The sequence below is a fragment of the Nycticebus coucang genome, chromosome 15, assembly GCF_027406575.1.
Source record: "Nycticebus coucang isolate mNycCou1 chromosome 15, mNycCou1.pri, whole genome shotgun sequence".
Taxonomy (NCBI): Eukaryota; Metazoa; Chordata; class Mammalia; order Primates; family Lorisidae; genus Nycticebus; species Nycticebus coucang.
In genome coordinates, this window is record NC_069794.1 from 59,538,805 (window position 1) to 59,565,910 (window position 27,106).

General features: G+C 39.1%; 1 protein-coding gene and 1 pseudogene across 1 annotated transcript in view; one reads left to right on the top strand and one right to left on the bottom strand.

The window, feature by feature from the left end:
• Positions 1-27,106, bottom strand: part of VWA8 (von Willebrand factor A domain containing 8) — a 468,998-nt gene that overhangs the window by 115,915 nt on the left and 325,977 nt on the right. The window contains exon 37 of the mRNA XM_053563447.1: positions 16,874-17,078. Coding sequence (XP_053419422.1) covers positions 16,874-17,078 — 205 coding nt within the window. The remainder of the gene's footprint in view (positions 1-16,873; positions 17,079-27,106) is intronic.
• Positions 15,180-15,461, top strand: LOC128566570 (60S ribosomal protein L37-like; annotated as a pseudogene).

Consider the following 27,106-nt stretch of genomic DNA (forward strand, 5'->3'; position numbering starts at 1 on the left):
AAACCCTTTACTCATGGGGCCTGCGTTTCCATCCCAGATGTGTTCCGTGGTGGTTTTCCACCTGAGTAGGTGCCTGGCCTCCTCTGGTTGCCCAGGGAGACAGGGGCTGTGGCTTCGGAATATCCGGGGGTGAGCCCTATTGTTGCCAAAAGAGGCTGCTGCTCTGCACCTCCAGGCACCATGGCTTTGGTGTGGTTCCCTCTCAGTCCACTGTCCTCTCCTCACTCCCGTGCCGCAGAGTCAGCACTGGCCAGCTGCAGTTTAGGCCCTGTCCACACCCCTCGAGAAATCACCCAAGAATCTGGACTCTTGAGGGATAGGCCTCCAGACCTCAGAGTGAGAGTGGAGGGGAGTGCTGGGAGCTCAGAGTTGCAGGTAGAGAATATATACAGTTTTATGCCAGCAGGAGAACGCCGTGGCACCCTAGTAGGGGAAGTAGGTCCGGTTTTTAGAGGGTCTCTCCCGTGGAGTGTAGTGGGAGGACCTTTGAACTCTGCTCGTTTGTTTGTGGGGCACTCCGAGTTGTTCTCATGGGGGAGGGGACTCTGTCCGCTTGGTGATGGATTTTGTACCTTTTGTTGTATCCTTGTGGTCGCAGCTCACCTCAGTGGGGTTGATGTGTGTTCTTCAACCTTCTCTCTTGGTGCAGCTCTAATCCACCAGGTTACTTGCTAAATTTCTGTCCTTTAATTCTCCTTCTGGATGGGAGCCTTTCAAATTCTTTTACAAAATAACGAGTTTCACCTTGAATAACTGGTCTGTGATCCAAGAGCCTTGAATGAATTTCTCCAAGATCCTTGATAATGAGGTGCACTGAGCCCACAGTCCCCAGAGAGTCCCTCTTCTTGTTGCTGCCGCCCGGGGCGGTCTCACAACCCACAGGGGTCTCTATCCCTCTGCCACTCATCCCGACCAGTTCCACCAACCTACTAAGTGCATTTTCAACGTAATGATATTTTTAAGTTGCGATGAGTTATTAACATGTAACACCATCATAAATTAAGTAGTATCCATGTAGGTATGGTGCTATATTTTACTACATGAAGTTATATATGTTACTATATATTACCATATGTATTTCTAATTTAATAATGCATGTTACTCTATAGTTAATATACTAGTATATATAATTTTTCATTTTCCTCACTAACTAATGTGCTAAATCCACAAAAGTATTTTTCACTAATTCTCAGCTCTACTTTAAGTAACACTAATCATTCTTCACACTCTGCACTAGACCTGTACATTCCTCTCATATTATCAGCCTATCATATTACTCATTCTTTTTTCTTTTTTAGGATGTCCATTCTTTCTAGAACCTTCTGTGTTTCCACTTGGCTTGGAAGTGGTTGCTTTAAGGCCACTGCACATTAGTCATCCTAGCACACTCTTTCAGCATCATACTGGGAATTACCTTTGCCTCTTCCCTGGCTAAGAGCACATCTGAGAAAGAATGTAAGTTTTTAAGATTTGCACATTTGATAATGGTTTTATTCTACTTGCACACTTAATTAATAGTTTGTCTGGATATGAAATTCTAGGTTGGAAATCATTTTCCCTCTGATTTTTCCTTTAGCTTCTAATATCGCTGGGAAGCCCAATGCCATCAGGATTTCTATCACCTTTTACAGAACCTCTTCTCCATTTCCTTCAACTTGGAAGTTGCTTTATCCACAGGGTGTAAAACTTCAAGTGGACATGCTCTGGTGTGGGTGCTCCATTTGTGGTACTGAACAACTGCTCTTTAGTTCCATGAAATTTAAAAAAATTACTTTTTAGGTCATTTTCTGTCCTTTCATATTTTTCTCTATGAAATTCTTAGTAGTCAAATAAAATGTTATCTTTTATGTTTTCAATTCTTTTGTATGTTGAGATAGTTTCTAATGTCCATCCCTTCTACTGAATTTTTATTTCCACTATCACTTTTTTAATTTCCAAGCAGTCTTTCTTATACATACTTTCAAAGTTCCTATGTTAAAATAGTGTCCTGTTTTGCTGTATGAGTATGGTATTTCCTCTTGCCTCTCAGGGAATGTCGCTTGTCACTTTGAGACATACACTTCTGCTCTCTGCATCACCTCCATTTTTTTCTTTTTTTTTTTTGGCTTCTAGTATTTATTACTGATCATTTTTTTTTATTAAATCATAACTGTGTACAATGATATGATTATTGGGCATCATACACTCACTTCATAAACCATTTGACACATTTTTATCACAGTGGTTAACATAGCCTTTCCGGCGTTATCTCAGTTACTGTGCCAAAACATTTACATTCTACATTTACCAAGTTTCGCAAATACCCCTGTAATATGCACCACAGGTGTGATCCCACCGATTCCCCTCCCCCTACCCACCCCCCCTTTCCCACTTCCCCCTATTGTTAAGTTGTAGCTGGGTTATAGCTTTCACGTGAGAGTCCCAAATTAGTTTCATAGTAGGGCTGTGTACATTGGGTATTTTTTCTTCCATTCTTGGGATACTTTACTAAGAAGAATATGTTCCAGCTCCATCCATGTAAACATGAAAGAGGTAAAGTCTCCATCTTTCTTTAAGGCTGCATAGTATTCCATGCTATACATATACCACAATTTATTAATCCATTCGTGGATCGATGGGCACTTGGGCTTTTTCCATGACTTAGCTATTATGAATTGGGCTGCAATAAACATTCTGGTACAAATATCTTTGTTATGTTGTGATTTTTGGTCTTCTGGGTATATGCCCAGCAGAGGAATTACAGGATTGAATGGCAGATCTATTTTTAGATCTCTGAGTGTTCTCCATATATCTTTCCAAAAGGAATGTATTAATTTGCATTCCCACCAGCAGTGCAGAAGTGTTCCCTTTTCTCCGCATCCACGCCAACATCTCTGGTCTTGAGATTTTGTGATATAGGCTAGTCTCAGTGGAGTTAGTTGATATCTCAAAGTAGTTTTGATTTGCATTTCTCTGATGATTAAAGATGATGAGCATTTTTTCATATGTCTGAAGGCCATGCGCCTGTCTTCTTCAGAGAAGTTTCTCTTCAAATCCCTTGCCCAGCCTGCGATGGGATCCCTTGTTTTTTTCTTGCTGATGTGTTTGAGTTCTCTGTGGATTCTGGTTATTAAACCTTTGTCAGAGATATACCCTGCAAATATCTTCTCCCATTCTGAGGGCTGTCTGCTTGCTCTGCTTACTGTGTTCTTAGCTGTGCAGAAGCTTTTTAGTTTGATCAAGTCCCAGTAGTGTATTTTTGAAGCTGCTTCAATTGCCCGGGGGGTTCTCCTCATGAAATACTCACCCAGACCAATTTCTTCAAGGGTTTTCCCTGCATTCTCCTCTAGTATTTTTATAGTTTCATGTCTTAAGTTTAAATCTTTAATCCAATGAGAGTCTATCTTAGTTAATGGTGAAAGGTGTGGGTCCAATTTCAGTCTTCTGCAGGTTGCCAGCCAGTTCACCCAGCACCATTTGTTAAATAGGGAATCTTTTCCCCACTGAATGTTTTTAATTGGCTTGTCAAAAATCAAATAGCAGTAAGTAGCTGGATTCATCTCTTGGTTCTCTATTCTGTTCCAGATATCTACTTCTCTGTTTTTGTGCCAATACCATGCTGTTTTGATCACTATCGATTTGTAGTAAAGTCTGAGGTCTGGTAGTGTGATTCCTCCTGTTTTGTTTTTATTTCTGAGTAATGTCTTGGCTATTCGAGGTTTTTTCTGATTCCATATAAAACGAAGTAATGTTTTTTTCAAGATCTTTAAAATATGACAGTGGAGCTTTAATAGGGAGTGCGTTGAAATTATATATTGCTTTGGGTAGTATGGACATTTTGATAATGTTGATTCTTCCTAGCCATGAGCATGTTATGTTTTTCCATTGTTAACATTTTCAGCTATTTCTTTTCTTAGAGTTTCATAGTTCTCTTTATAGAGATCTTTCATGTCTTTTGTTAGGTAAATTCCCAAATATTTCATCTTCTTTGGCACTACTGTGAATGGGATAGAGTCCTTAACTGCTTTTTCAATTTGACTGTTGTTGGTGTATATAAAGGCTACCGATTTATGAATGTTGATTTTGTAACCTGAGACGCTGCTGTATTCCTTGATCACTTCTAGGAGTTTTGTAGTAGAGTCCCTAGTGTTTTCCAGATACACAATCATATCATCTGCGAAGAGCGAGAGTTTGATCTCTTCTGACCCTATATGGATACCCTTGATCGCCTTTTCTTCCCTAATTGCGGTGGCTAAAACTTCCATTACAATGTTGAAAAGCAATGGAGACAATGGGCAGCCTTGTCTGGTTCCTGATCTGAGTGGAAATGATTCCAATTTAACTCCATTCAATATGATATTGGCTGTGGGTTTTCTGTAGAAAGCCTCTATCAGTTTAAGAAAAGTCTCTTCTAGACCAATTTTCTTGAGTGTTCTGATCATGAAGGGATGCTGGATATTATCAAAAGCTTTTTCTGCATCAATTGAGAGAATCATATGGTCTTTGTTTTTTAATTTGTTTATGTGCTGAATTACATTTATAGATTTATGTATATTGAACCAGCCTTGACACCCTGGGATAAAACCAACTTGGTCATGATGTATAATTTGTTTGATGTGTTGCTGGATTCTGTTTGTTAGGATCTTGTTGAATATTTTTGCATCTATATTCATTAGTGATATTGGTCTATAATTTTCTTTTCTTGTTGGGTCTTTTCCTGGTTTGGGGATCAGGGTGATGTTTGCTTCATAGAACGTGTTGGGTAGTCTTCCTTCTTTTTCTACATTTTGGAACAGGTTGAGTAATATAGGTACTAATTCCTCTTTAAAGGTTTGGTAGAATTCTGACGTGAAACCATCTGGTCCCGGGCTTTTCTTTTTAGGGAGGTTTTGTATAGTTGATGCTATTTCTGAACTTGATATGGGTCTGTTCAACATTTCCACTTGATTCTGGTTAAGTCTTGGAAGGTGGCGTGCTTCCAAGTATCGGTCTATTTCCTTCAGATTTTCATATTTCTGAGAATAAAGTTTCTTGTAATATTCATTAAGGATTTTTTGGATTTCTGATGAGTCTGTGGTTATTTCGTCTTTGTTGTTTCTGATTGATGATATTAGAGATTTTACTCTTTTTTTCCTGATTAGGTTGGCCAGAGGTTTATCTATTTTATTGACCTTTTCAAAAAACCAGCTTTTTGATTTATTGATCTGTTGTATTATTCTTTTGTTTTCAATTTCATTTAATTCTGCTCTAATTTTGGTTATTTCTTTTCTTCTACTGGGTTTGGGGTTGGAATGTTCTTCCTTTTCCAGTTGCGTGAGATGTCCCATTAAGTTGTTAACTTCCTCTCTTTCCGTTCTCTTGAGGAAGGCTTGCAGTGCTATAAATTTCCCTCTTAGAACTGCCTTTGCAGTGTCCCAGAGGTTCTGATAGTTTGTGTCTTCATTGTCGTTTTGTTCCAAAAAATTGGTGATTTCTTTCTTAATCTCATCTCTGACCCAGCTATCATTCAGCATAAGGTTATTTAACTTCCATGTTTTTGTATGGGTATGCAGATTCCTGTTGTTACTCAATTCAAGTTTTATTCCATGATGGTCCGAGAAGATGCATGGAATAATTTCTATTCCTTTAAATTTACTAAGGTTAGACTTGTGACCTAAAATGTGATCAATTTTGGAGTAAGTTCCGTGGGCTGATGAGAAGTATGTGTATTCAGTTTTGTTGGGATGAAATGTTCTGTAGATGTCTACTAAATCTAAATATTGGATGGTTAGGTTTAAATCTAAGATTGCTTTGCTCAGCTTCTTTCTGGAGGATCGATCCAACACTGCCAAGGGAGTGTTGAAATCTCCAACGATTATGGAGCTGGAGGAAATCAAGTTACTCATGTCTGTTAGAGTTTCTCTTATAAATTGAGGTGCATTCTGGTTGGGTGCATAGATATTAATAATTGAGATCTCGTCATATTGAGTATTACCCTTAACAAATATGAAGTGACCATTCTTGTCCTTCCTTACTTTTGATGGTTTAAAGCCTACTGTATCTGCAAATAAAATTGCAACACCTGCTTTTTTCTGATTACCATTTGCCTGAAATATGGATGACCATCCTTTCACCCTGAGTCTGTATTTGTCTTTTAAGTTGAGATGTGACTCTTGTATGCAACAAATATCTGGCTTGAGTTTTTCTATCCAGTCAGCTAACCTATGCCTCTTTAGAGGACAGTTTAAGCCATTCACATTGATGGAGAGTATTGATAAGTCTGGTGGATTTTTGGGTATCGAGTTTTTCAAAGGTCCAGTGGACATTTTTAATCCTTTCGCCAGTGTGGAAGTTGGAGTTTGATCCAAAGTTTCTGAGTGAGTTTACTTTTGTGGTATAGGATTGGGTTGGTCATTGTGGAGGATAGGTCTGAGAACATCCTGAAGAGCTGGTTTACTTATGGCAAATTTTTTCAACATATGAATGTCATTGAAGTATTTAATTTCTCCATCATAGATGAAACTCAGTTTAGCTGGATACAAGATCCTGGGTTGAAAGTTTTTTTGCTTTAGGAGATTAAAAGTTGATGACCAGCCTCTTCTTGCTTGAAAAGTTTCAGCAGAGAGATCTGCAGTTATTCTAATATTCTTACCTTTGTACGTTATAGTTTTCTTTCGCCGGGCTGCTTTGAGAATCTTCTCTTTCATGTTAACTTTAGTGAAGCTAATTATGATATGTCTGGGAGATGGCTTATTGGGGTTGAATCGTGCTGGGGTTCTGAAGCTGTCTGCTATCTGAATTTCAGATTCTCTAGGCATGTCTGGAAAATTTTCTTTCATAATTTCATGTAGAAGGGCCTCTGTGCCCTTGGCAGCCACTTCATCGTTCTCCGAAATTCCTATAACCCTTATGTTGTTTGTTTTCGAATTATCTGAGAGTTCTCTGAGAGAGTGATCCGTTTTTGCTCTCCATTTCTCTTCCTCTTTGAGAGATTGGGAGCGTTCGAAGACTTTATCTTCAATGTCAGAAATCCTTTCTTCTACTTGCTCCATTCTGTTACTGAGGGATTCTACTGTATTTTTCATATCTTTGAGGGCTGTAAGTTCTTGCTTCAGTGTGTCTAAGTCTTTGGTGGTTTTGTCTTTAAATTCGTTAAATTCTTGAGACAATTTTTGAATTTCTCCTCGAATTCCTAATTCCATTTTATTAATCTTGTCTGCAAACCAAATTCTGAATTCGACTTCTGACATCTCAGCCAGTTGTTTATGAATGGGATCTTCAATCACATCTGCCGTATCTTTTCTTGGGCGGGTTGATCTATTCTGGTTATTCATGTTACCAGAGTTTTTCCGCTGATTCCGCCCCATGGTTTACTCCCTTTGGTTTTTCCCCTGGGGTTTTATCGAGGGCCCGTACAGTGTTGTGGCCTGAGAAACTGGGGCCCTGTCTGGTGTGGTGGAGCAGAGTGGTTCTGTCTTGTTTTCAGCTGGTTTCTGTTTGATCCTATTGCAACTTCTACTCTGGCTTGAAGTCTCAGCTGTGTGGAAAAATCAGCAATTAAGTCACCCCGCCTGCCCACCTCTGGCCCCAGTTGGAAAAGGAGAATCAAACCTTCCTACAATGGCACACCCAGGGCACCGCCTGAAAAGTCCTCAGTCTATTAGCCCAGTTCAAAAGGTCCGAATCAACTGTCTCAATCGGCACTTGTCTCGGGTGGAAGGGTTCAAGAGGTCTCTGGGAACTGGATCACAGGGGCCTGGTGACTCCTCTGACACGGCTCACCCCAGTGCAGCATGGAGTCAGGAGGAGCCACCCAGCAAACAGAGCAGTCTGGGAAGGTTGACGTCTCCTTCCCTACTTTGCCCCTCTGTCGGACACAGTCACTGGTATCTCTGCAGATGGGTGACCCAGTTGCCTGCAGTGAACAGACACTCCAGGTGTTTGCACCTGCCTGAATCGCAAGGAAGTCTGCCAGGCCCCCGCAGACTGCCGCTATCTAGCAGGAGGAGATGGGGCCTGACATCTTTGAGTGTTTGATGCAGGTGATGGGAAGGAGGTGTTCTCTCAGGCTTAGCCCCGTCCCTGATGGATGCTGCTAACAGAACAGAACAGAACAGACAACTTTGTGAGGTTCTGTCTCTGTTCCTGTCGTCGCCTACAGAAGACGGGCTGTTTTGAGTTCAAACGTCTTTGCTGTTGGAGAATTGCGTCTGAACACCTCTCTGGGTCGGCCCCGCCCTGGAAGCTTCCCGGGTTTGTGAGCCGTGTCGCCGGTGGCCTCCTCTGGTTGCCCAGGGAGACAGGGGGTGTGGCCTCAGAATATCCAGAAGTGAGCGTTCTGCCATTAAAGAAAAAACGGCTGTTGATCTACCTCCAGGGAACTGCTGCTCTGGTGTGGGCACTCAGGCGACCCTTTTCTCCTCTGTCCCGCGCCCCAGAGTCAGCACTGAGCGGCCGCAGTTTGTGCTGGGTCCACACCCCTTAAGAGATCCCCCAAGAATCAGAACTCTTGGGGGATGGGCCCCCAGACCCCGATTGGGAGTAGGGTGGGGGGAAGCTAGAGTTTCATTCAGTTTCACGCAATACTACGGTCCGGGGAGGGCTCCTGCACTGCACCGCAGGGAAGTGCCTCGAAGGCTTGATTTCCCCTCAGCAGAGTGCCCTCTCTTCGCTCACGTATCCCAGAGTCAGCGCTGACCTGACGCAGCTCAGGCACTGTGCACTCCCCTCGAGAAATCACCCAAGGAGCCGAACTCCTGAGGGATAGGCCCTCAGACCCCGAGTGAGAGTAGGGGTTCTCAGCTCTCAGTGGGGAGGCCAGAGTCTGATTCAGTCTTGGGCCCCGTATGCCCGGGGAGGGTTGGTGCACTGCACCGCAGGGAAGTGCCGCGAGGCGTGACTCCCCCTCAGCCCGGTGCCCTCTCCTCACTTGCGCGCCTCAGAGTCAATGCTGACCAGTCGCAACTCGGGGACTGTCCACTCCCCTTGAGAAATCACCCAAGGATCCGAAGTCCTGGGGGACAGGCCTCCAGACCTCAGTGGGCGGGAGGGGAGCGCCGGGGATTCAGGGTTGCCGGCAAAGGATTCCCAAAGTTTTATTCAGCCCTATGTCCGGCAGGAGAACGCCACGGCACCCCAGTAGGGGAGGTAGGTCCAGTTTTTAGAAGGTCTCTCCCGTGGAGTGTAGTGGGAGGGCCTTTAATTTCTGCCCGCTTGTTCAATTGTGGGGCTCTTGAGCCGGTCTCATGGGGTAGGGGGACTCCCGTCCGCTTGGTGGTGGATTTTGTACCTTTTGTTTGCGTCCTTGTGATCACAACTTGCCTCAGCGGTGTTGTGCGTTCTTCAGCCTTCTCTCTTGGTGAGGCTCAAGTCCACCAGGATACTTACTAAATTCCTGTCCCTTAACTCTCCTTCTGGACGGGAGCCTTTGTTGAAAGCTGGCTTCAGTCCGCCATCTTGTCTCCCCTCCCTATTACTCACCTCCATTTTTTTCTACGTTTCTTTTTCTTTTCTGCTTGCTTTGATGCCCATCTATTACATGAGAGGCTACCACAAATATTTAAGAATCAGGCACTAAAAAAGTAAGTTTTTTAATAAAAAAGTGGGGCTTGTGCACCAGTAGGTCTTACTGTAAGGTTACTGGGAGGAGCTCCCAAATGTCAGCCTCAGAAAGGCTCTTCTTTTAGGTGTGTTATAGTTTCCAGAGATGATTTTTCCAATTTCTGGCCCAAGGAGTATAAATATGGATCCAAGTAAGAAAATCATACTTTTGCTTTATCTTTCTGTTAGTTTCAAGGTCGCCCTCCCATCTTTACCTGTGCAAATCTCCATTATAGCCCCTGACTTTTACAAGGATAGAGGAGAGTCAGCTGTCTATGAGAATTGAACGGAGGAGAAAATCTAGATGTCTAAATGACCTGTGTATACATTTTCATCTAATCTTCCAAATTTCAGAGCCATTGTACACTGCAACCTTCAGAACTTCATGGTAGCTTCAAGTCCTAATGCTAAGAAAAGCTTAAAAAAAAAAAAAAAGCTAAAAAAGAAAACCTTATAAAGACAGCTCTAAATTTGAATTGCTTTTTACTATTCTCCGAACTCAGGCTAAATTATGTATATTTTGCTGCATGTTTTTTGGGTTCTATTCTAATTTGTCTTTGAATAAGGCTAAACACTGTAATCCTCTCCCGACAATTGTCCTATCATTGATTTCCTGCTTTTCTTCAAGTTGACAAGTTTAAGTAAAGACCATTTTTTCAATTCCTTTTTTGGGCCTGACAAACTTTTTCTAAACAGGATTATAAACAAAGCTTACATTTTAACACTAGGATGGATGATAAATTATGTAATTCATTGGGTCACAGTTCAATATTTATCATTTTAATTTGGGTTTATCTCCATATAAGTATTAAAGAATTCTGTAGCCCAGTGTTAATTTAAAGTCTAAGTTTCTAATTTTTATTGTTTATCGAGTACTTACTCTGTGCCAGACATTAATGGATTTTATTCTTATAACAATATTGCAAGGTCCAATGGTATTAATTTTATAGTATGATTAGAAAGTAAAGCTTTGAAGGAATAATTTGCCAAAGATAACATACAAAGTAGAACAGGGATTTGAGTCTAAGTTTGATCACAATAAATTTCATGTTCTTAAATAATAAACTTTTACTGCTTATGAATAAAATCATAATTTTATCTGTAATTATAATGGTAAGAAGTTTTAATTTCTGTAGCCATTATAATGTGCTGATTATATATAAGCATATGTCTAATGAGCACAGAACCATAAAAATTCTAGAGCTGTTGGGCAGCTCCTGTGGCTCAGTGAGTAGGGCGCTGGCCCCATATACTGAGGGTGGCGGGTTCAAATCTGGCCACAGCCAGATTGCAACAACAACAACAAAAAAAATTCTAGAGCTGTTGACTGTCAACCTGTTCATTGCATTTGACATTCCAATTTATAACCAGTATATTGCAGAATTAATTTGTTTTCCTTATACTTTTAATAAATATCGCTAAAACAAATTCTTTGCTTGCTGATCATATTGCTAAACAATATGAACTGGGGATACAGTAACATAAAATAATGACCCTATGGCTGGTCTTGAGAGAAGGGAGTTAAACTATTACTGCTGGGCCAGGCATGGTGGCTTAGGCCTGTAGTCCTGGCACTCTGGGAGGATGAGGGGAGAGGATTGATTGAGCTCAAGAGTTCGAGACCAGCCTGAGCAAAGCAAGACCCCTTTTCTACTAAAAACAAAAATTAGCTGGGCATGGTGGCAGGTGCCCATAGTCCCAGCTATGCAGGAGGATTACTTGAACTCAAGAGTTTGAGATTGCTGTGAGTGAGGTTGAAGCCACAGCACTCTAGCCTGGGTATTCCTGCTAATGATTTGAAAAGGAATTACTTAAGGTTAGATCTTTTCTAAAATGTGAAAGCAAGATAGTGCTTTTATTTTTAATATTACTTTAAAACTTTATAATACCCACAATTTTCATAGTTCATAGGGGCATCATCGTTGTTGGATATGCTCAAAGGTTAATGAAAACTCATAGCCTCCCTAAAATCATAAACTTATTGATTTGCTTGTTTTATGGAGGTGGTTGTTGCTTAAATTTTAGTTGTATTTAGCAATTACTGATGATGGAATTGGATCCAATGGAAAACATTATCTCTACAGGAATGTAAAAATAAACTGGCAATTTCTCCCTAAAATACAATCTATAGAAGAAAGGAGACTCCTATGCATGAACTCCTGAGTGTCATCCTACTTGAAGGTACACTTTTCTCCAATTCTTTGCTTAAACCAAATTCCTGGTTCAAGAAGAGCATGGTCAATCTGTAATTGGGACAACTGCAAGCTTCCCCATTTCCCAAAAATAACCTGACACTGTTTTACCAGTGTTTTAAGTATCTCTTTCCCTTTTCTTTTACCTTTCTCTTCTACCACCATTTTCCTTTGCTTCATTTCTGAAAGGCCTTGTTCTTAGGTAACTGTCATGATTCTCCTTGGGAAGTTAGCTATTAAAGACAATATAGTGGAATGCTGGAGCCAAATTGCTTGTGAGAGATAACAACTAAATACTCAGGAATTTTTCTAGCAGACTGTTCACCTATGGCAACTTGAAATCAGCCATTTAGGAAGTATTTACACTATGGCCAGTAGCAAGAATTATTAACAACTTCCCATGAAAGCTGGTTTATCAGCATGCCACTGGGTACGCTCCTTAGGAAATCTTGCATTTTTACTAGGTACTCCTGAAAATATTAAGATTCAAAATGAAGGGTGGTGCCTGTGGCTCAACGGAGTAGGGTGCTGGCCCCATATGCCAGAGGTGGTGGGTTCAAACCCAACCCTGGTCAAAAACTGCAAAAAAAAAAAAAGATTCAAAATGAATTCCCATGGCTGAGATTTCTTACACATGAATAAACAATGGAAAAATCATTAGAAGCATTTTCCAAGTGTTAACCATTCAGTCAAACAATTGGACCATCTTGCTGAAAGCCAGCTCTATTGACATGGCTAGGAGATATGGTGGGAAATTATAAACCTTTGAAAAAGGTGTCACCTTTCTGGGCCAAGAAAGATTCTCAAAGACATACTTACATATGGCAATCCTACAGCATGTGGACTGTACTCTAACAATGACTCACTGAATTAGACTGTTAAGTATTTTCAGAGTTAATGACCAATGCAAAGAATGAAGTATAACAGTGGACCATGCTCCTTAAAAAGAACAAAGAACTACATGTCTCCCCAGAGGGTCTGGACATAACTTAGCCTACACACTGAAAAACTAAATTTACCAAAAGAAAGCCAATTAAATTATCTAGTAGTTTTCAAAACTATATGTCCTAATATCCTTCTATGATCTTAAAAAATCAAAACTGCTGAACTAGTGGTTAAAGAAAAGGCCAAGCTTAGTCACCTAAATACATCAAACTGCATTTATTCATAGTCCTAGAATATTATCTTTAAAAGGAGGAACTGATTGATGGTGCTTAATATAGTTATTTTTTTCCAGGTATATCTTTTTACCCTTCTTTCTTTTATTCCCTTTGAATATTGATTGCGTGCCTACTGTGTACCAGGCACTGTCTTAATTATAAAGATGAATAACTTCTTGTCTCACACTGTGTTTCAGAAGACTCTGTGCATTTTAAAAGTATATAATTAAGAAAGTACTATTCAAAAGCATCAAAGAGATCCTACCTGTAAAACACAGAGCATTTACCTTCTGATTTGTTTACTGTAATTGGAATGTAATGTTTGAAAACTGTAACCTTTTAGTTCTCACAAAAATAGTCTCTCCCAGCCTCTCAAAAAAGATGGTTTACTTTTAAGGCCAGGCATAGTGGCTCATGCCTGTAATCCTAGCACTCTGGGAGGCTAAGGAGGGTGGGTTGCCTGAGCTCAAGAGTTCGAGACCAGCCTGAGCAAGAATGAGACCCAGGCTCGGTGTCCGTAACTCAGTGGTTAGGGTGTTAACCACGCACACCAAAGCTGGTGGGTTCAACCTGGCCTGGGCCTGCTAAACAACAATGATAACTGCAACAACAACAAAAAATAGCTGGGTGTTGTGGTGGGCGCCTATAGTCCCAGCTACCTGGGAGGCTGAGGCAAGAGAATCACTTGCCCAAGAGTTTAAGGTTGCTGTGAGCTGTGACAGCACAGCACTCTACCGAGGGTGACATAATAAAACTCCATCTCATAAAAAAAGAATGAGACCTGATATCTACTAAAAATAGAAAAATTAGCTAGGTGTTGTGGCAGGAGCCAGTAGTCCCAGCCTCTTGGGAGGGACTGAGGCAAGGCTCGGGAGGCTGAGGCAAGAGGATCTTTTGAGCTCAAGAATTTGAGGTTGACATGAAATATGACTCCATGGCACTCTCCCCAGGGTGACAAAGTAAGACTGTCTCCAAAATAAAAGAAAAGATGATTTACTTTCTGAGGAAAACTGTTGTATAGCTTTAACAGGCTTCTTGCATGAAATACAAATGTAGCTACATAAAAATATACTTTATAGAGAATACCATTAAATATAGCCAGAAAAATTTGATCTTATAATTAATCCATGCTTCTAAAATTATGAAATCTAAAAGTAATAAATATGAATTCTTAATAACAGGCTCTTAGAAATACTAGAAGAAATATTACTTATGGTAATACTTTGAGTTTGTCATAGTTAGTTCTAGGAAAAACCCCACGTGTTCCTGCCAAAGCATGCAAAATCAATGAACATATTTTATATGAAGAGCTCAATAAATACTCTCTTGCAGTCATTAAAGGAAAATATCAGTGAATTCTCTGAATAAAAACTCAAATCAACAGTGGTTAAAAGTTAATAACTCCAGAAGGCTGAAATGTACCAAGATACAAAATGTAGCACAAAGTATGTAACTATATTATTGTAAATGGGCAATTCTTTTGCTACCTGGCAGAGGAATCAGGGAAGGATGGGAATCAATTCATGGTGGATGGTTTGGCAGCTATTTGACCGGCCCTCTCTCTGACTTAAAAGAGTATCTCTTGCCCACCAAGAAGATGAGACAGGAATATGAAAACCTTCCCAGGGTCTGAGTCAATATACAGGAGTGCAAAGCAGGGCTGTTAATTTCCATGAAGTCAAGTAATTCCATTTGGCCACTAGATGGCGATAAGGTTACTCTGCCAGTGACAGGGGAGGCTGCTTGCAACCAGTGATAAATAAGCAGGGTTCTGAGAACATATTCCATTTCCTCAATACTTCTATGAAAGGCATTTTCCAATCTCCGAAAACAGGAGCAGATCTATGCTGAATAAAGAACACGTAAATGAAGAATAGTTTGTAGGATCAAACAGAAAGGGAGCTGTGAAAGACCAAAATTTGCTTGTTATTACCATTGCTCCTGGAATGATTCCCATTAGGTTTGTTGTGTAAACTAACTGATAGTTTAAAAAAAGAATTCTATTTGTTATAAAATAATTTTAATTACTAATATAATTCAGCATATAGGAGTATGAGCATAATATAACCTAATTGCTTATTGGGCACCAATCACTGTGTTAGAAGCTGGGATTATAAAGTTGCACAATATAGTCAAGAGGAGTCACTGGAAGAGAAGAACTACATAGTTAAAACATAAATAGGGGTAAATTTTTGTAGCAGTCAGGAAGAGTTATGAAATCATCAGTAAAAGTTCTTTCTAGCTTTTTGGTTTTGGCCACAGAACCAAGATGATGAAGGGGATGTCATCACTTGGAAAATGGCATAATAATACGCACACATTGTGCCACCACTGTGGTCCTAAGGCATACCACCTTCAAAAGTTGACCTGTATAACTGGAATGCCAAGCTATAAGATGAAATAGCACTGGGGACTAGCTGGATGAGGTACCTAAAATTTGTATACCGCAGATTCAGGCATGGATTCCATGAAGGAACAACACCCAAACCCAAGAGGGCAGCTGTTTTAGCATCCAGCTCATCTTAAGAATTTCAACAATTAGTCATGCAATAAATGTTTTGGTTTTAAAAATCTAAAAAAAAAAGTTCTTTCTAAAGTTCTGTTTGTAAAAAATAAACTTAATGTAGGCCACCAATCTTGACCATAGGGAAAACATGACCTTTCATCTCTACAATATGAGTGAGAAATTCAATAGAAATTCAAACACAATAGTTTTCAATATACTATTTGGCACTAATGGCTATAATGAGAATAGGAGCTTAATTCAAAGAAAGAAGAAACTAATGTTTAGAATAATAAAAGAAGAATCAGGTTATAACCTAATTAGTTTTGTAAATATTGTTATGGATAGTGACCAACATTCAGTCTGGTGCTGTAATAGATCCATTGTGTTTAATCATGTGTTTATTTTAGAGCAATACATTTATTTTAGCTTAATTAAATTAATGCATTTATACCCCTTCAGAAGGATTTGAGGTTGCTAGTCTACTTTGGTTTGAGATTTTTAAAAATGTTCCTGTAAGCTTTTAAAGATCTAAGAGAAATATGTAGTATTCATTCACAAATGTATCTATTTGTCTTTTAAGGAAAATCACAAAAATAATCACACATATGGTAATTCTTAATAAGGTATCAATAAAATACTTCATAGAAATTTCTTATCTTGCTGATTGGCTCTTTGCCGAACAACATGGCTAGCAGAAAGCTACCTTTGTTTTTGCTGGATAAGACTAAAATGTAAACAGAAAAGCTATTCTGAAGATTAAAATAAATAAATTATAAATAAATCCTGTTACTATATGCTTTAGTATATATGGGTACACAGTCTTCTTCATTCTTAAAATTAGTTCCAGACAGCAACTCGATTAGGTAATGAATGAGTTATTTCTGGGGTTGGCTTTCCTTTCACTTTGGTGGCCTGTTTTTGTATTTTTCTCCAGGGGAGGACTGGGTCTACTTACTGTGACTACCAGATTTGGAATATCTGGAAATAGGAAGTTGGTTAAAAAAATCCACTCTATTGGATGCATAATTTTGCTTGCTTCTCTAGTTTAGAGGTTCTGGCCTTTGTAATAATCTGCTGTATTCTAGATCCTCCATATTGCTGTTTCCTGGGTAGCAGGCAGAGATGCTGACAATGATATAGTAAAAGTAAGAACAGATGCAAAGGCGGTGCTGCAAATTGGTTAATGCTTAAGGTTAAAAATAAAAGTTGATGATTTTATTCACATGAGGTGATGTCAGTAACCTATACATTTAAACACTGACAGAAAAGAAGGGCACATTTTTATTTTTTCACAGATGGAGAGATTTGCCTTTTTCTATAATAAGTCTAAAAATTATTTTAGCTATTTAAGCAACTACATTTGAGCACTGGCCCAGAAGGTTTCCTGACTACGGCATACAGAACTAAATTTATGCCTGAATGTACACCACTAACAGGAAGGTCGATTCAAGTAGTACCTGCATATGTTTGTCGTCTTCTCGATCAATCATGTTTCTCCACTCCATGAGTGATCGCTGCAGATGCTCAAGTCCAGTTTCCCAAAGCCTGATGCAGCCTCCCATATCAACAGTAACGACACCACCTTTGCCCCACTCTGCTAGCAGTGCATCTGTGTCAGAAATGGTAGACAGCCATGTGGTGTACGGTGAGAGAGATTCCGATCTGAAAGAAGGATCCAAAGAGAAGATAAGAAACCATCAACATAAAGCAGAGCGGATGATACGTCACATTTGTTATGTTTGCTTTTTAAAAAATATGCTCATATCATTCATTCTTTTAGACCTGCTTTAACCTATCTCCAGGCAAAGGAAAGTTATAAGGATATGTGTTATGAGGAAAAGAGAGATGTAAGAGCATCCTAGAGTTTGTAAACAAAAAGGAGGCGAGGCAATAATGAAGATGAAAACTATTTTATAATTGATCACACTATATAAGCTATTGGTAGTCCAGGTAATGAAGCCAGTTTAAACTGATTCAGGCTCACTAAACTTGCTTCAAAAAATTTATTATGGACTGAATGTTGATGTACCCCAAATTAATATACTGAAGCCCTAACAGCCAATATGATGGTATTAGAAGGTGAGGACTTTGGAAAGTAATTTGGTTTAGAGGAGAGTGGAGCCCTAGGATGAGTTTAGTGCTCTGACAAGAAACCAGAAAGCGTCTCCCCCCCCACTTCCATGTTAGAATACAGCAAGAAGTTAGTCATCTGTACGATAACCCTCAGTAGGAACCAAATTGGCTAGCACCTTGATCTTGGCTTTACCAGCCTCCAGACTATGGTAATAAATGTTTGTCATGTTAGTGACCTGCTCTGCAGTATTCTGTTACAGTAGCTTGATCTAAGACAGAGCTCTTAATATAAGGACATTGAAAGATAAGATACCAACAGAACTATCTGTAAGAAACAAAAATACATGGTAATTGATTGCTTATTTTCCTTTATTTGCGGAGCCCATATGACACTGGCTTTCACTATCAGGAAACAACGGAACCCTACACCAACTCAGACCTCACACACCTATAGCAGTGGACTCACTCCTTAAACGTCTAACATCAGTGTACAGACCAATGTCACATCTATGCATTTCAACCACATTTTTATTTGATATTTTGCTTTTTCTGAATTAGAAAGTTATATGACTCGGCTCAGCACCCGTAGCACAGTGGTTATGGTGCCAGCCACATGCACTGAGGCCGGTAGGTTTGAACCCAGCCTAGGCCAGCTAAAGCATGACAACTGCAACCAAAAATTAGCCAGGCGTTGTGGCAGGCACCTGTAGTCTCAGCTACTTGGGAGGCCAAGGCAAGAGAATCACTGGAGCCCAACAGTTTGAGGTTGCTGTGAGCTGTGATGCCACAGCACTCTACCGAGGGGCTACATAATGAGACTCTGTCTTTAAAAAAAAAGAAAGAAGGGCGGCGCCTGTGGCTCAGCGGGTAGGGTGCCGGTCCCATATGCCAGAGGTGGCGGGTTCAAACCCAGCCCCGGCCAAATTAAAAAAAAAAAAAAAAAAAAAAAGAAAGAAAGTTATATGACTCTACAACTAGGAATTTAAATATATTTTATATATTTCATACATATTTTCCTTATTATGTATTTCTGATATTTACATGCACGTTTATGTAGTAATTTTTAGGAATGCAACTTTTATCTCTAAGAGTCAACTTCATACTTCCTTTGTCTGAATATAGCTTTCACTATACAAAAGCAACATAGATTACAAACTCCTACTATTACTGTGGGCTCTCTGAACACATCTGATATTTTCCCTATAAAATAAAAAGTCTAAAAAGATGGTCTTATCAGATAAGAAAAACATAATAAACTGTCAGTGTCGATTTGGGAAAAACACAAAACCATTATATATTACATAAATTCTCATACTAAAGAATAAATAAAGACTATTATACTCTTTTTTCAGTCTGAGTTGATACTAAACACAGACTGACAAGGGCAGCTACTCCCAGATACAGAGAAGTCTTAGAAACTGTTTATATGAAGAGGAAAAGAACACTAGGATAGGATCGTATGTTTTAGAACTACTTTGCAAGACCCCCAGAAGGGCTCAAAAAGGTAACATTTGATATAATACGTTAATTTATTTCATGATGCGCTCTCAAAATATATGTGCTAACAGTCTGGATGTGGTGGCTCATGTCTATAATCCTAGCACTTTGGGAGGCCAAATCAGGAGGACTGCTTGAGGTCAGGAGTTACAGAGCAGCCTGGGAAACCAGTACAAAAATAAAAAATTACCCTGACCTGGTGACCTGTACCTGTAGTTCCTGCTACTCAGGAGCCTGAGGCAGGAGGATCGCTTGCTCAGGAGATGGAGGCTACAGTGAGCTATTAGCCCACTACTGCACTCCAGACTAAGAGACAGAGTAAGACTCTGTCTACACACACACAAATGTATATACATATATATGTATACACACACACACACACACACACACATATATATTTGCTGTAGGAAAAAAATTTAGGAGTTATAGATAATGAAGCACAGAGCTATTCAAAACTAATAAAATTTATCACGTGAAACTATGACGTTTAAAATTCTGCCAAGAACACTCACGTATGATTTCATCAAGCACTATTTCAACTGGCTTGCCCTATTTAACTCTCCACTGCAAAACTTTAAATTTACAGGAGCAGTTTCTTCAATATGTCATTAAAAAAAAATACCAAAGAAATCACATATTTACACAATTTGCATACCAGGTAAGGATTTCTTCTTCATGTTGTCAAAAAATATTTTATTTATTTTTATTATTTTTTATTTCAAACAATATTAAGTGGGTGCAAATGTTTTTGTTACCTGAATACCTAGTATAATGCTTACAGCGGGGCTTTCAGTGTGCCCATCACCTGAGTAGTGTTCACTGTACCTGACAGATACAGTTTTATCCCTCATCCTCCCACCCTCCCTTATCTTGGTTTCCAATGTCCTTTACACATCTTTGTGTCCACACGTGCCCATCATTTAGTTCTCAATTATTAGAGAGTACATGTGGTGTTTTTTTTTTTTCCATTCCTGAGACACTTTGCTTAGACAATGGTCTCCAATTCCATCCAAGTTGCTGCAAAAGACATTATTTCATTTCCTTTTATAGCTGAGTAGGACTCCCTAGTGTGTGTGTGTGTGTCACATTTTCTTAATCCACTCATGAATTGATCAGCACTCAGGTTGATTCCATGTCTTTGCAACTGTGAATTATGCTGCAATAAACATTCAAGTGCAAGGGCTTTTTGATAAAACGACTTGTTTTCTTTTGGGGAGATACCCACTAGTGGGACTTGAATGGTAAGCCTACGTTTGAATTGAATGATAAGCCTACATTCATTTCTTTGAGAAATCTCCATACTTTTTTCCATAGGGGTTATACTAATTTGCGGTTCCACCAACAGTGTATAAGCATTCCCTTCTCTTAGTATCCATGCCAGCATTGATTCTTTTTTAACTTTTAATATTGGCCTGACAGGAGTAAGATGGTTTCTTGTTGTGATTTTAATTTGCATTTCTCTGATGATTAGTGACACTGAACATTTTTCTATGTTTGGTGGCCATTTGTCTATCTTCTTTTAAATAATTTATGTTCATGTCTTTTCACCACTTTTTTTTTTTTTTATTGTTGGGGATTCATTGAGGGTACAATAAGCCAGGTTACACTGATTGCATTTGTTAGGTAAAGTCCCTCTTGCAATCATGTCTTGCTCCCATAAAGTGTGACACACACCAAGGCTCCAACCCCCTCCCTCTGTCCCTCTTTCTGCCCCCCCCCCCCCCAGAAGTTGTTCATTTTTTTCTTGCTGATTTGAGTTCTTCGTAGATTCTGGATCTTAGCCCTTTTTCAGATGTATAGTTTATGAATATTTTCTTTCATTCTGTAGGTTGTCTATTTAGTATGTTGATTATTACTTTTGCTATTCACAAGCTTTTTAATTTAATTAAGTCCCATTTATTTATTTACTTATTGCTTTTTTCTTTCTTTCTTTTTCTTTCTTTTTTTTTTTTTTTGCTGTATCTGCCTTTGGAGTCTTAGCAGACCACAACATACATTGGGGAGAAAAAGCCCTTTTCAACAAATGGTGTTGGGAAAATTGGATAGTCATGTGCAGAAGAATCAACAGTACCCCTATCTCTTGCCATATATAAAAATTAATTCAAGATGGATAAAAGACTTACAATGTAAGGCATGAAACCATAAAGAATCCAGAAGAAAATGTAGAAAAATTCTTATAGACATAGGTCTAGGTAAAGAATTTATGACTTTTAGGGTGGTGCCTGTGGCTCAAGGAGTAGGGTGCCGGCCCCATATACTGGAGATGATGGGTTCAAACCTGGCCCCAGCCAAAAACTTAAAAAAAAAGAAAAAGAATTTATGACTTTTAAAAAATGTTTCCCTTATCCATGATAATGTAGTTTTAAATGAACACCTAGAATTATAGCAGATTGAAGTCTCGAATTATTATATTCAGCCATGTCAAAGCTAGGCAGTATCATTTTATAAATGCAAATAATACAAAAATTGGAGGATAAATAAAGGAGGGCAAAAGTATTATATTCATTTTGGCTCTATGTTACAGGTAGTCTTATTGTATTTTCTATTATTTGAAGTTAGCCACTGAATGGAAAATTCCTGATACTAACAGACAAAAGCAACCAGCAAAAAAAAACTGAAGTCCAGATGGGTCGTTCCCTTGGATTACATGTACGCCAAGAAAAGCAATAGTTAATCTCAAGAAAAGCTCTGGATATACAGACAATGAAACAGATTCTAAATTACATGTCACTTGAAATGTGGCAAATCCAAATTGAGATGCGCTGTTTAAGTGTAAAATACATATTGAATTTCAAAGACTTAGAAGAAAACAGGAATGTAAAATATTTCATTAAAATTTTTTATGTTGATACATATAAAATGATAATCTTTTGGATACACTGGGTTAAGTAAAATATGTTATTAAAATTAATTTCATCCGTCTCTTTGTACTTTTTTAATGTGGCTCCATTTTATATGTATGCCTTGCTTTATATTTCCATTGGATAGCACAGCTCTAAATGAATGAATTATGGTGGCCAGCTGGCGCTGGGCTGTACACACAGCTGCCCATGCAGATGTTCTTTCCATGGCAGGTGTAACATGTGGTTATACAGAAAGTTAAAAAAGAAGAACACTGAAAGAAAAAGCTAGTGAGGGAGAAATTAGAAATATTGGAAAAAATTAACAATTCTTTGGAAAAATTTTAAAAACATGTTCTTTGCTTTTGTTACTTGAGTATATTTTAATGAGCATACGATTAAGGTGAATGAGAAATTTTCTCAAATGAAAAATTTTCTCTCTTTCCATTAAACTAACAACTTAGGAGTCATATATGTTGAAATAAGTCGCCTGTGTATCCTCACTTCAGGACTTTTGGCTTCCAGCTCCTAAAGAGGAGAATTTTACATATAAGAAAACATCAATTAAGATTTAGGAGTTTTCACATAAGTCATATTTATTATGATTTTATGAGATCAGTCAAAGGAGTGTGGAAAGTGAAGTTCAGAAACACTAAGCAGCTTCTTCAAGGCTACACAGCCCTGGAGGAGGGCCTGGGATTTGACCTTGAGCCTGGTCCCACCTTCCAGCCCCTCCTCACCACACCACCAAAGAACAAAGGAATACATCAGCCATCTGCTAGTTTCCAGTGGATTGGTAGAATTCTTTTACGAAGGACTATACTCAGGAAATTTCCATCTTCACAGAAAGTAGAACTAAAGAAAATGAATGATAATTAAAGCATAAAGGATTTAACTTAATCCTAAGGAAGAGCTTTCCAGGGATAAGGTTAATTAAATACTAACAAGATTTCAAAATTCTCCTTCCAGATTTCTGTTTATGACTTATCACATGAAAACAGCAAGAAAAAAAGTTGGGGATAATTTTGCAAGCTAGTCAAAATGCTTGCAAGGCTAAGATTTTCAAATTTGACTATAAGGCTGGATTGAGTAACTGATTGTAAAGATCAGATACAGCTTTCCGGGAGACCGTTAATGATGACATTAAATATTTATGTACTAATTTCCAAAAAAAAAAAAAGAAACAAGTAAATCTTTTTCTTTGAATAATAATTTCATTTTCATATTTTAGAAATATGATTGAAAGGAGGACGAGAGCAAGATGGCAGCCGAGTAACAGCTTCCTTGCATCTGGGCACCGTGAGTCCAGGGAGATAGGACTCCAGGCATCTCTGGCTGGTGGGATCTGCCAATCATCACCCCTGTGAGGATACAGAGAGTCAGCGAGAGACTTCTGGACCCCAAGAGGAGGACAAAAACAGTGGAAAACCGGCAAGTGGTCGCGTGTGTTCAATGGGTCTAAACCCGCCCGTAACTGTAAGTTCAGTAGCAGCGAGACTGCAAACTGGAAAGGCCTTACCTGTGAACTGTTTTGGTGTCTTTGGAATTGGCACTCAGTTGAGCTGCCTTGGGGAGAGCCTGGGCGGGAATGCGGAGAACTTTGGCCATTGTCTGGGGCCCCAGTCTCAGCCGCTGAGCCAGACAGAGCTAATAGTGTTTGGCTGTGGGCCACAGGGAGCCATTTTGAGCGATCTGCCACAGCAAGCTCTGCCCTCAGGGTCATAGAGCTAGAATCTGGGTGGGTGCTGGTAACCCAGCACCGAGTAGCCTAAGGGTGGGGTCTGAGCGGCCTTGCAGCCCTACCCCTCAGGGACAGAGTGAGACCATTTTGGCACACTGGGTAAGTGGATAGCCACTTCAGCAGTGATTCCAGCAACAAGCACTTTCCTGGGAAGGCTTCTGCTCAGCAAGTTTCCAAGTTCAAAGTGCCTTTGTAAGTGGGCTGAAGAGAGATTTAGGGTGTCTACCTGCTGGAGTTTGAGAAATCAGCAGCCTCCAGTCGTATCAGAACTGTGATTAACATCTCATACCCCAGAAGACCACGTGTTGCCCAGACAATATTCAACAACATATACATGCTTTGTTTTGGGTTGTGTTTTTTTTTTTTGGTTTGGTTGTTTTTTTGTTTATTTTGATGTTGTTGATGTTGTTTTGTTTTTTAATTTCAACCTTTTCCGTACAATCTTTTTTTCTCATTTTTTCTAGTTTAATTATAATTTCCCATTGTTGCCTTTTTTAATAACTACAACTTCATTTTTTCTACTGTTTCTACTGCTATTATTTGGTTTTTGACCCAATTTTATCCCGTAAAGTTTTCTGTTTCCTTGTTTTGGTTTCATTTATAGCATTTTTGTCTTTCTTCTCTACTTGGTGGAGGTGGGGTACTGTGTCTGATCAGGTTAGCAAAGAGCTGCTGACCTCAAGGGAACCACCCAACTGGGCACCACCAGAAGGTGGTTTTTTTTTTAAGGTTGTGTCAAAGAACCCTACTGTACACCTATATTGCTCTGTCTCCCTATTTCTGTGCTTCTCTTCTTTTTGTCAATATTCCTTTTACCCATCCCCTCTCCCTTCTCTACTTTTTTTTTCTTTCTTTTCACTCGGTCCTCCTTTCTTTCATCCCTTTCTTGCTCTTCAACCTTCTCGCCCTTCTGGTCCTGTACCAAAAGGACTCATCTAACCCTTAATCCACAGGCACAAGAACTTAAACAGCAAGAGGAAGTGAAAGGAAAATTAGGGAAGGGAAACAGATAAAAGAAATCACTCATGAGGAAGAATCAGCAGAAAACTCCAGGCAACATGAAGAACCAGTCAAGAACAACTCCGCCAAGGGACCATGAGGTAGCTACTGCACAGGATTCCACCTGTAAAGAAATGTTAGGAATGACAGAAAGGGAATTTAGAATACGCATGATGAAAACAATGAAAGAAATAATGGAAACAATAAAGGAAACTGCTAATAAAGTGGAAAATAACCAAAAGGAAATCCAAAAACAGAATCAAATAAGAGATGAACGATATGAAGAATATAGAAAGGATATAGCAGAGCTGAAGGAACTGAAACAGTCAATTAGGGAACTTAAAGATGCAATGGAAAGTATCAGCAACAAGTTAGACCATGCAGAAGAAAGAATTTCAGAGGTAGAAGACAAAGTTCTTGAGATAACTCAGATAGTAAAAGAGGCAGAAAAGAAGAGAGAGAAAGCAGAACGTTCACTGTCAGAATTATGGGACTTTATGAAGCGATCCAACATACGAGTTATAGGAATCCCAGAAGGGGAAGAAGAATGCCCCAGAGGAATGGAAGCCATACTAGAGAATATTATAAAAGAAAATTTCCCAAACATCACCAAAGATTCTGACACACTGCTTTCAGAGGGATATCGGACCCCAGGTCGACTCAACTCTAACCGAGCTTCTCCAAGACACATTGTGATGAACCTGTCCAAAGTCAAGACAAAAGAAAAGATTCTGCAAGCTGCCAGGAGTAAGCGCCAGTTGACCTACAGGGGCAAATCCATCAGAGTGACCGCAGACTTCTCTAATGAAACTTTCCAAGCAAGAAGACAATGGTCATCTACCTTTAATCTACTTAAACACAACAATTTCCAGCCCAGAATTCTGTACCCTGCTAAGCTAAGCTTCAAAATTGACGGAGAAATCAAATCATTTACGGATATACAAACATTGAGAAAATTCGCCACAACAAGACCAGCTCTACGGGAAATACTTCAACCTGTTCTGCACACTGACCACCACAATGGATCAGCAGCAAAGTAAGAACTCAGAAATTAAAGGACAGAACCAAACCTGCACACTGATGCAAAAGATAAAACTAAGCAATGGACTCTCACAAAATAAGACGAATAGAATACTACCACACTTATCAATTATCTCAATAAATGTTAATGGCTTGAATTCCCCACTGAAGAGACATAGATTGGCTGACTGGATTAAAAAACACAAGCCATCTATTTGCTGTCTGCAAGAAACACACCTGGCTTCAAAAGACAAATTAAAGCTCCGAGTCAAGGGTTGGAAGACAATTTTTCAGGCAAATGGAATTCAGAAGAAAAGAGGAGTTGCAATCTTATTTTCAGATTCATGTGGATTTAAAGCAACTAAAGTCAAAAAAGACAAAGATGGTCACTTTATATTGGTCAAGGGAAAAATAAAACAAGAAGATGTTTCAATTCTAAATATTTATGCACCCAATTTAAATGCTCCCAGATTCTTGAAACAGATCTTACTCAGTCTGAGCAATATGATATCTGATAATACCATCATAACAGGGGACTTTAACATTCCTCTTACAGAGCTGGACAGATCCCCTAAACAGAAATTAAATAAAGATATAAGAGATTTAAATGAGACCCTAGAACAACTGTGCTTGATAGACACATATAGAACACTCCATCCCAAAGATAAAGAATATACATTCTTCTCATCACCCCATGGAACATTCTCCAAAATTGATCATATCCTGGGACACAAAACAAATATCAACAGAATCAAAAGAATTGAAATTTTACCTTGTATCTTCTCAGACCATAAGGCACTAAAGGTGGAACTCAACTCTAACAAAAACGCTCGACCCACCCAAAGGCATGGAAATTAAACAATCTTCTGTTGAATAACAGATGGGTGCAGGAAGAAATAAAACAGGAAATCATTAACTTCCTTGAGCATAACAACAATGAAGACACAAGCTACCAAAACCTGTGGGATACTGCAAAAGGAGTTTTGAGAGGAAAATTCATTGCTTTAGATGCCTACATTCGAAAAACAGAAAGAGAGCGCATCAACAATCTCACAAGCCATCCTATGGAATTGGAAAAAGAAGAACAATCTAAGCCTAAACTCAGTAGAAGAAAAGAAATATCCAAAATCAAATCAGAGATCAATGAAATTGAAAACAAAAGAATCATTCAGAAAATTAATGAAACAAGGAGTTGGTTTTTGGAAAAAGTAAATAAAATAGATAAACCATTGGGCAGACTAACGAGAAATAGAAAAGTAAAATCTCTAGTAACCTCAATCAGAAATGATAAAGGGGAAATAACAACTGATCCCACAGAGATACAAGAGATCATTTGTGAATACTACCAGAAACTGTATGCCCAGAAATTTGACAATGTGAAGGAAATGGATCAATATTTGGAATCACACCCTCTCCCTAGACTTAGCCAGGAAGAAATAGAGCTCCTGAACACACCAATTTCAAGCACTGAGATCAAAGAAACAATAAAAAATCTTCCAACCAAAAAATGCCCTGGTCCA